The sequence below is a fragment of the Physcomitrium patens genome, chromosome 23 (assembly GCF_059467195.1).
Source record: "Physcomitrium patens ecotype Gransden chromosome 23, ASM5946719v1, whole genome shotgun sequence".
Classification (NCBI taxonomy): domain Eukaryota; kingdom Viridiplantae; phylum Streptophyta; class Bryopsida; order Funariales; family Funariaceae; genus Physcomitrium; species Physcomitrium patens.
The window spans coordinates 5,726,458-5,736,780 of NC_143432.1; the positions used below are offsets into that span (position 1 = coordinate 5,726,458).

Consider the following 10,323-nt stretch of genomic DNA (forward strand, 5'->3'; position numbering starts at 1 on the left):
ATCCAAGAGCTTTCACTTACTGACTTACTGGATGATACATTGTAATTATCAAAATCTTTAAGATGACATAGTTGAGATGAAGATCCTTAAGAGCAACATGTCTTTTTTCAAATAGATGGCAAGATATAACATGTTTGATATCATGACCTTGGAAGAAACTCCCAATGTTTAGTAATTTTATTAAAGATAGGAAAAACTCCTAATAGTATTCTAAATATTTTATTTGAAGGAAGTTACAAAGGCCTCAACAACAATCAAATTACATGGTGGTCTTTTCACCCTGATATACGATACTATCAATGGTTGAGAAGACCTATCAACCATCTTTGAAGACAATAAAGATCAAAGTATGTGACAAATATAATTTGCCACATGTTAAATTTTATCAATACATAATGATCGCTCATCATGGAACTTGTCCTTAGAAGGGAAGACAATGTCATGGATATACATACGTACTCTTATAGATATCTATATGATTAAGTAAAAATAATTTAAAATAGATAAAAATAAATTAATTGCATAATATCTTCTAGAGAAGCTTCCTAAAAGCTTCATAGATATTGCTTTGACTTTACATGTATTTGTAGTTGATTGGTACATTAGAAACTTGGTCAGCAAGTTAACTACATATTGATAGCTTACGAAATAAGCTAATTATGTGGCAAATATATAAAAAAATCGCCTTGTAAGTTAAAATACATGTTTTGTAAAGCCAATACATTTTAGAGGTTCTATAGGACATCACCATGTAGCTCTTAGTTAAGAGTATATATGGAGATAAGAGTGAAGTCTTCTTCATTCTTGTCAACACCATTTTAGTTCTTAGTCTTGTTTTAAGATTTTCTAGTCTTCTTTTTTTTGGCAATAGCCATTCTAGTTCAATACTATATCATTTTTGAATGACTTTTTAGTTCTTTTTAGTGATACAAGAGTATATTGAGGATTTCTTTCTTTGAAATTTATGTCCTTGACACTCCATAATTAATGTATTTTAGTAATGTGGAGAAGAATCTACTTAAGTTTCTAATAGTTGGGTGATTGTTGGTATAGCCTTGATAAAGAATTATATTAGAAAATAAATAAAAAATACATAATATATATTTTTATTTATCAAATTATTAAAAAATAAGTAGACCTTATAGTGGTCCTTGATAATAATGACAAGGTCCTTAAAATTCATTTGCTATAATGAAATTCGACCCTTGATAATGTAAAGAGCCTTTGTGAAATTTGTTGTAATAGATATTTTAAATCCATATAAAAAAAAAGCTTCATCAATAGTTTTTTAAGATTTTTTGAGGATTGTATTAGTTTCTTCTATATGTAGTCAATTCCACAATTCATTTAAAGATAGTAAGTTTTTTTTATTTTACATATATATCACAAGTTTTTTAAAATACTTAAATAATTTAAATATTTTGTAAATTATAACTTCTAAAAGTTGTTTCAAATTGATAATTTTTAAATCTCTAATAACATTATTTACATGTTGCATGAAAGAAATAACATCTTAGTATTCACTCATTTGCAAGTAATTCTAGTAATTAATTACAACCATAATATCGGATATGTTATTAGTAAAAAATATATTCTTGAGGTGATTTTAAGCAACTCAAGGATCTTAAATGTCAACAATGGTGTAGCACATATTTGGAACAAGTGAAAATTGAAGAAGAGCCTTAATGCATAACTTATATTTGTGGTTGATGTTAAAGGTTCTAGATGTTGCAATGATGTCTTCTATTGCCATTCCTTTGTCCTTCTTGTCTTAGTCCATAGAAGAATTAACTTTAGGTTCAATGAGGTTTCATAGATTTTTTTTTTTTAAATGCTATATATTGTCATAATCCAATATTTGTAGTTTTTGGATCTTATTAATATTGTTTCTTTAAAAAAAATACTTTTGTAAGTATTCATGGTGTATATTATTTTTATACGTATTAATGCATAGTATGTGATATGCAAAGGAGACAAGTAAGTAGAAGAAAAAAGATGAAATATTATTGTATCATAAGAGTATATAATTTACAAGAAAGAAGAAAATAGTGTCTTTAGATGCTAATTTATCATAAAATAAGAGCTAGATGGATAATTTAGTAAAATTTTAGTAATTAAAAAATTAATTAATTAATAAATAAATTTTTTTAAAAAAATTTAAAAAAAAAAAAAAAAAAAAAAAAACTCAATGTTTTACAAGCAAGTTGTGCATAGAGGAAATAAACACAAGATGAACAGACTAAAAGAAATCAAAATAGCAATACAAAGAACCAAGGAATAACAAATGCATATATATATGTATATATATATACAATATAAAACCACTGTGATAACACAAGATATAAATACACGAATTGAGATCTGATACTTCCGGACCTCAACGACAATGGTATGATGTGCACCAATTGTACTCTTTGTCTATGAATGAATGATAAACACGACAAAGATTGAACTCATCTTTCCAACAGTTCATGCTCTCCTAGCATTTTGGCTGATAGTCACAACACTCGATTCGTCTTGTCCCGGGTTACCACAGTACCTACATTTCTCAACGACGGCGATTTTCCTCAATTAGAATAAACCTGAACATTTACTTCATAGACTGCGATGTAGAAACAATGGCAACTTCGACTACATCATAGTAGCGGGAGCCTGCCCTGCGTGCAGAGAGCATATCAAACACGCGAGCTCACAGTCTATCATGGACAAAAAATTTGCTTCTGAGAATTGCTCGAGTGAATTTTAGGAACCTCCGTGCTTGTGGTGCATTCGTGAAATAGTCTCTCATCTCCAGAGATTTGTTTCATCAGTTAGTGCAGATTTGTGGCGAAGCTACGGTTCAATGGTGACACCAATCTCAGAACATTCAACTAGTGCGTTCGAACCAGGTCAGTTGGTTTGGAAGCAGATTTTTATGCTTCGAGAAGATGTTGTTTAGTGACTTTAAAACCATCACTAAATCGTATGCTTTAGTTTCAAATTCAAACCACATCTTATTGAAACTGTAAAACATTCTTTGACAAGATTGCATATAATCATAAGAAATTATACACGAAAAAACTTATTTCAAATTCTGGTGTATAGTGGTTTTAAATTTGCTCCTAAACAATTCAAACGCTTTAATCTCAAAATGAGATGTGACATGCTTACCATTCATGGTAGTGACAACTAGTATAAGTTTTGCAAATAAATTCCACCAAGGCTGCTGCACCTCAATGTTCTTCCATGCTTGTGTAGGAACTGATACTATCCCTGGTTTTCTTCTTTTTTATTCTGTTTCTCCATTACTTTTCCTTTCGGTACCGTTTGGTGGCGGGTGAAATTTTCCACGAAGCACTGCCGAAGGATTTATACATAAATCACCATATTTAGTAAACTGGTTGACAGTTCCTTTCGGCAAGGGAACCGGAACTCGGAAATACGAGCGAAAACGGTTGTCAATGCGGCAGATTCTGGGATTCCTATAGCAGCAGGAACTAAAGGGAGACAAAAAAAGGGGAGAGCTTCATAGTCGGACTGCGTGTCTTAATTTCTTGTTGTGAATTGCGGGGGAGCACGCTGAAGACGAGAAAATTGCGATTGGCTAATGATCCGGGGAGTAGGGGATGAGGTAGCGGTGGTGCAGGTAGGTGAGCCTGGAAGCATGAAGCGGTTGTGAGTGTTGGCGTTTTGTGACGCAAGGATTAGAGAGGGAGGAGGTGATGATTATTGACGAGGTTCGCGACAGTGGAAGGAGTTAGGATGGCGTTGGGTGTGCCTTAGGAGCTTTGTGCGTTTAGTTGTGCTTCGCATTTACGATGTTTTCTTTGAAGTCTTTGTGGCCGTGTGAGTGTGTAGTGATAATCGATAAGAAAAGTTAGAGCGGGCGATCATCTTGTCGGATAACATTGGTGCAGAGCGAGGAGAGATGTAGGATGCTCGCGCTGAAATGCTGACGCGCGGGACGTTTGTGAGTGGTATCATGACGAGAAAAAGATATAAGGGAGAGGCATGTCGAGAAGTTCGCAAAATGTGTGATTGAGGAGAATCAGGGGTTCGAGAGAGCGAGTGTCAGTTGTATTAAGAAATTTTTCAGAAGAATATGAGGTCATTAGAGCAGAGATGACTAGCCGAAAGCCTGCTCGACATACGGGACGATCCTGCTTATCTTTTACTTGTAAAGTTTCTTGAATGTTGGGCAATAGGCCCTTGCATGACCACAAAGTTCAGTTGTATTCTGATGAGCAAATAAACCACTGGAGATCGTTGGCAGGATACATTCCTGCTCTGCTTCTCTGGAAGCTTTTCATTGCATAGAGTAATGGATTGTACCGTAGACGGTCCTCAATTGTAGAAATTTTCGAGAATTGCAGTGTGAAGGGTCTTTCGGCAAACATAAACTGATGTAAAGGGTTAAGAGCTTTAGGCATTTCTGAATAGATTTGTGAGGAAGGTTGCATATCTCTTTCCTCACTTCCACGTGTTAATTAGATGCTCAAAGAGGTTTTGGATTTACTTGAAGGAGCAAGTGCAAGTGTGAGTGCTACAAGGATCTCACAGAAGCAGAAACCGAAATGATCAAGATTGTAATGCAAGTCGGCGCAAATGACATTTGAATCAGAAGAAGCATGCACACCAAAGAATTATGAGGGATTCGGGTGCTTAACCACGTGGCTTTCTTTGAGCAGATTGGGAACGCTTAGTTATATGTTGACGTCGTTAGCAGTTTCTCCCTCACTGACATGGTGACAGTGGCTGTCTTCAAGAGAAGCCGAGGTGAAGTCTGCTAATAATACGAGCAATGGATTTTTTACGCTGGGAGTTACGTAGCTGGCGGACTCAAAAACAGCCAAGACTCAGGTCAATCTTTACAGAGACAAAGAAGGTTGCCAATTTCTTGCAGCAATCTTGGAAACGTGGCGCATTGTTTATACTGGTGTTGGCGCTTATGCCAGTTCTGTTCCCGTTGGCTTTGTTCTCAAGCTTCGTGGGATTCATTTACTCGATTCCTCTTCTCTGCGGAGCCGCTATTTGTTACACCCTCTTCTGCGGTTTTTATCGTTCTTTCAGCATCACAGGATTGTTTAGTCCTTTCAAATACCTGCTTGAAGGTCTCAGTTCAGATTCACAATCTACTGAGGCTCGTGTGCCGCGTAAAGAGCATGTCATTAAACAGGTCGAAAGTAGGCAACACGAAGCTGTGTTGAAGTCTTCCGCAATTGTCGTAGAAGATGCGCAAGTCAAAGACAGAGCGTCCAGCGCTAGAACAACATTGCATCTCGATTGCGAACTTCTTGTGAATGAGAGAGACGAAGCTGACAATCTTGAGTTTCGAAATGTGTTCAAAATGAACATCCCCTCTGAAGTTAATGGCAAGATCAGTGGATTTGGTGCTGAACCGAGACCTTCTGCAAATTGTCATACTCATCCAGATATCAGACTTCGAGAACGCTTATTGTATCTCTCATTGCCCAAGTTCAAAAACGAGGACCGCACTTGTTTTGGTAGAGTCCAGAATGACTTTACGGATGAAGCTCATAGGGGCGAAGCAGGGGAAATAACAATAGAAAATTTTGGGATGGACATTGAACGAGCTTCATGCTCAAGTTTGCTTGCACCAGGGGAGGAACCCAAGAGCTTTTCAGTAAGGGCTAATTCCCATCCAGTAGTATCACGGTTTTCTGAAGGAAGGAATGGTGGCAATTCAAAAGTACTCGGCTGCGAGACTTTCGAGGGGCGAGGTAAGGATGCCATGTTGGAATCACTTCACAACTCTATGTATCTGAAGGAAATTGATGAAGAATTGTTGCAATTAATTTTCTGTGCATTTATCTTTGCAACTTTATTTTGAAAGACTTGAAAATGTATCTTTTACAGATGTAGAATCAGTTATGTATACAGTTCGTACATTGTGCAGATTATGACACAGGTCATGCAAGGTATTGGAGAGAAGAAGTCGAGGACTCTGTCTCGTCCTTTTACTCGTTTGCGAAGGTAACACATCACATGGGAAATCGGAATTCAGAAGCTTTAAGAGATGTGGCATGTCTCAATTCATTTAAAAACGAATCCAAAAAGATTATGAGAATGAACGACCAGGATGATATGTGTCTGCTGGGGTGCGCTACAGCAGATGCATTCTCAGCATCGCAAGTGCCCAATTTGATAAGATGCAAGGAGATATTAGTTGCTGGTGAGAACGGAAGAACTGGTTCAACTCAACCGTTTGCTATATCACCTCGCACACATCAGAAGCGGCTTGTTTTCAGCAATGATCGTAAACAACGTTCTGTTAGTACTACTTTCTCCTCAGACTACACTTGGCCATCAGAATCTTCTGAACAGGATTCTGAGCTGCTGTCAACTCGAGGAACTGCACATGAAGAAGTATGCGTAGATACTGCTTCAAGCACAGCCCAATATGAGACCAAGTTTGTTCCAGAATCTGGCGGCGTTCTTGATCCATCTTCTTCTACATGTCCAAGTTTTTCTCCAACCTCTGATCAATTGGCGGAGGATTGGGAGACCCGACGAAAAAGATGGGAAGAGGAGTCGACGCCAGGAAGCTTGGTGCCCTTCGTGCCATTTGTGGAAGCTCGTCCTGTTGAAGCGCGGTCCATGTGCAATCCATTGTTCGAATTTTCAACACCATCACCGCCTCTCAGAAAGCTCAATGTACGAGGTAAGAGTTACCTATCCGATTCTTCTTCATTCCAGACACCCTCTCAACATCAACAAAGGCTTCGAAAATGCAAGAGTAGCAAGTATACTGAACGTCGTGATAGTGAAGTCATTGATTCGGCATCAACTTCGAGACGCCATAATCGATCTTACTCAGCTTCATTCATGGAGAACATGGAGCCTTATTCTGGAGAATTCGAAGGATTGTTAGGTCTATGGCGGAAGAGAGACAAAACCACTCACTCGGTAGCTTCATCCCCGAGAGATTCGCCAACTGCAACGTCGCCTGCAGAGGTTGCGCACAAGATACGGCAGGACCTCAACACTATTCAAATGGTAATTGGCCAGAAAATCCCGCCTCAATACTCTCTGTGGAAAGAAGTAGAGACTTTGAGTCAGATGATTAACATGAAGCTTCCTTACATGGGAGATATTTCAGACTTGAGTAAAGCTAGACAGGGACTGGATCTCCTGAAAGTTGTAATCGGAGTCCGATGGGATGTTGAGTTGTAAACGACGGAAATAGATGAGTAGGAAGCAAACGTGTTTCGGAACGCACAACAGACTTTTTATGTAGCTGGAGGACCATTGTGTGCTTTCAAACAATCCGATTCTGTGATCTGCAATGTAAATACTCGACACTCGACCATGGTCAACTAGCTCTGAGTGACCTTACCAAATCCTAAAACAAACCACAAGCGTTCGCGATTCTGAGCTGAATATTATAGTTCCAATAGTCCGATCCGAAAGTGCTTCCGAAATCTGTTGGCTTTTCCTTCAAGAAACAGCTCTAGATACGGAGATGTCCATGGAAGCAATTCACACATCCTGCAACTTCAGGTTTGGTTTTCGCCAGTTCGTTCACTACCGCTCCATGCATATTTGACTGTAACACATCATTTAGTTCTTCCGAAGCCAATTTCTTACATGTTTCCAAAGATCTTTCGACTTTATGGCCTTACCAATTGCATATGGATGGTAAATGAAAAAAACCACTAAGCTAATCCGATAGCCTTTGATGTATTGTGGATCATAATCCGTATCCGGTATGGGATTCCTCCGGCTAAGTAGGCTTTTGGGTATTCGATGTGAGCTGGCAAGTAGCAACAAAGCTAGAAACGTCATCCTTCATGTCGCTTCTCTCATGCATGCTGCATAAGAGTTTCTCATTACAGAAAGAACTAAGTAACGCGAGATTGTAGGGTGAGTGCATGGATCGAAGGCAAAAAAATTACGGGTAATTGGGGGGCCACCTAAGGACGTTTTTCTTCACAGAGCATCAAGTGACATAGCTTCTCAGCAGTAGAGTCGAGAGAAATAAAAGTCGGAAAACATCGAACGAGTACACGGTAACTAGGGCATTTATACCACGAGTAGCGCGAGAAGCCTGACTGCGTGCAGTGAGCAGATGCGATGCGTACATCAGGCGGAGGTGTTGAACATTGTGGTTGTTTATCGGGCATGTACTGACTTGACTTGGTGTCTGTTTTGTGTTTTTCATGGTATCAGAGCAAGGATTGAGTGAGTAGAAGAGGTGGCCAGATTCCTGAATAAAATAGTTGAGACATACTGAGTGTTGAGTCTAGGCGAGCAATGAATGAAAAATGGACTCAGTTGTGGCAGCAAACAAGATGTTAGCTAGTCCCAAAAATTACAAAACATAGAAGAGTACCATTTAGAGTGTTATAGAGAGAAAGGACTTTGGGATGTAGTGGATCCACAACCATTGAACATGATGAGAGGAGAGTCTTCCAAAACCAAAGAGTAGTCAAATTTTGGATAGCAAAGAGCAAATGGGCTCCCCAATGACTTCTTGATTTGTTTTACTTGACAAAGAAAAAACTTATAGAAAGAAAACTAAGGCTATGGGCTACTTACAATTCTCACTCACTGACATGGTCAAGTTGTATATATCTTAGATTTCTAATTTGTCAAAGGCTTGTAGACTTTGTTCAATCTATAAGCCACCTAAATTATTATAGATGTAATGATTATATTGGATAGGTGGGACAACCTAAGAATGGTCGACAACATGACTATTGCATCATTTATATAAATTATTCATGAAATTATCAATAATCTTAGAAAAACAAACAAGCTCTTTTCTAAATTTGTTGTCATTTATAAGATTTTAAAGATCAGATCGCTTAAGTTGGAGATGTTGGTGTAAAACATTTGAAACAAGCATACACTATCCACTCTTGTATAACTGACTAGTAGGTTGTAGATAGAAGAAATTAAAATGAAACTTTGCTTCGATCTTTATAAAAATATCTTTGTTTTTTAAATTAAAAATATAATAGGTCTATTTTTTTGGCTTTCAACAAATCAATCAATACAATCATCAAACAAGGATTGATGAGTTGAAGTATCACCAATGTCTTAAAATTAGACACCTTTTTTAAGATTGTCTAGCACTAGCCCTAATTTTGGCTATAAAAAAAAAGGAAATTTAGACTCTATGCAAACTTCTTCAAAAACTATCCTACCAAGTGTACAAACCTACTCCAAAAGAGATCTAGAATGCATTAAATATCATGGTACTAGCTTTAATTTCAAAAAAAATTGGATCATTTGTAATAGAGCTTTGAAATATTTTTGAAGGATTTTAATCTATTTTTCTCCTTAAAAAGATCTTCACAACAAGTTACTATAGCTATGGCCAATGGATATACTCACTTTGTTAAAAGATAGGATAAAGTCATCATGCCCAATAATTCAAATACCAATAAATTTCGTAATATTTATCATGTTTTAAGATTGAAGTACAATCTAATGTCATTAAAAGAGTTTGTTAGACACAATGATATTAATTTGGTTTTTGGAAAAGAGACTTGTGTAGTTTTTATAAGAATACAATTGCTAAAATTCATTACTGTAGGATATTGGAACAACAAATCTCAACTCTACAAGCTTACTTAAAAAGATAGTTAGTTAGTTATGGAATTCTAAAATAATCAATTTGGCAATAAGAACATCAATCTTACAATCTTAGTATTGTGCAATGGAGTAGGTAATTTTGAATCTCAAAACAAAAGCAATTTGAACAACATTACTTATCTTTGATACTACCAACTATGGCATGTAGGATTTACTATCCTAAATAAATATAGCTTCTAAAGGTAATATCTATGGCATACCAAATTTTACAAAAAATTCCATAGTTTGTAGATATTGTCTTGAAGAAAAGTAGATGAGGGAACCAATATTGGAGAAATCAATAATCTATTTAATTATTCTGATCACTTAAATTTACTCAGACATTTGTAAATCCTTTTAAATTTCTTCAATTGTAGAAAATAGATATTTTCTATTATTCATTAATAACTATAGCAAAAATATGTAGATTTATTTCTTAAATCTAAAGAGACAAGCTTTTGAAAAAATTACAATTTTAGAACAATGATAGAAAAACAAACATGATTGTTTCTAATAGTTTTGTAAATATATATAGGTGGAAAATTCTTCTCCACTATTTTCTTATAATATTATAGATCACATAGAATATTTTTTTAATTAAACCAAGATCATACCCTCTATCAAAATAGTATTATAGAAAGACAAAATAGAATCATTTTAGAAAGGTTTAGAACAATGCTTCTATCAAGTCACTTTCCAAACTCTCTATGGCTTGAGATAGCTAAAACTACAATTTATTTGTTA

The 10,323-nt window shown here is 36.3% G+C and overlaps 1 protein-coding gene across 1 annotated transcript; it reads left to right on the forward strand.

The window, feature by feature from the left end:
* Window positions 1–1,140: 1,140 nt before the first annotated feature.
* LOC112275655 (uncharacterized) lies at window positions 1,141–7,376 on the forward strand. Its single transcript, XM_024506199.3, has 2 exons — window positions 1,141–5,720; window positions 5,897–7,376. The coding sequence occupies exons 1-2, from the start codon at window positions 4,781–4,783 to the stop codon at window positions 7,171–7,173; spliced, it is 2,217 nt and encodes a 738-aa protein (XP_024361967.1). The 5' UTR covers window positions 1,141–4,780; the 3' UTR covers window positions 7,174–7,376.
* The last annotated feature ends 2,947 nt before the right edge of the window (window positions 7,377–10,323 follow it).

Bases quoted from the DNA above. Each gene is read 5' to 3' on its own strand.
- LOC112275655 (XM_024506199.3), top strand. From the start codon at position 4,781: ATGGATTTTTTACGCTGGGAGTTACGTAGCTGGCGGACTCAAAAACAG. The intron at 5,721-5,896 runs GTAAGGATGCCA...TACATTGTGCAG, and splicing joins CGAGACTTTCGAGGGGCGAG to ATTATGACACAGGTCATGCA.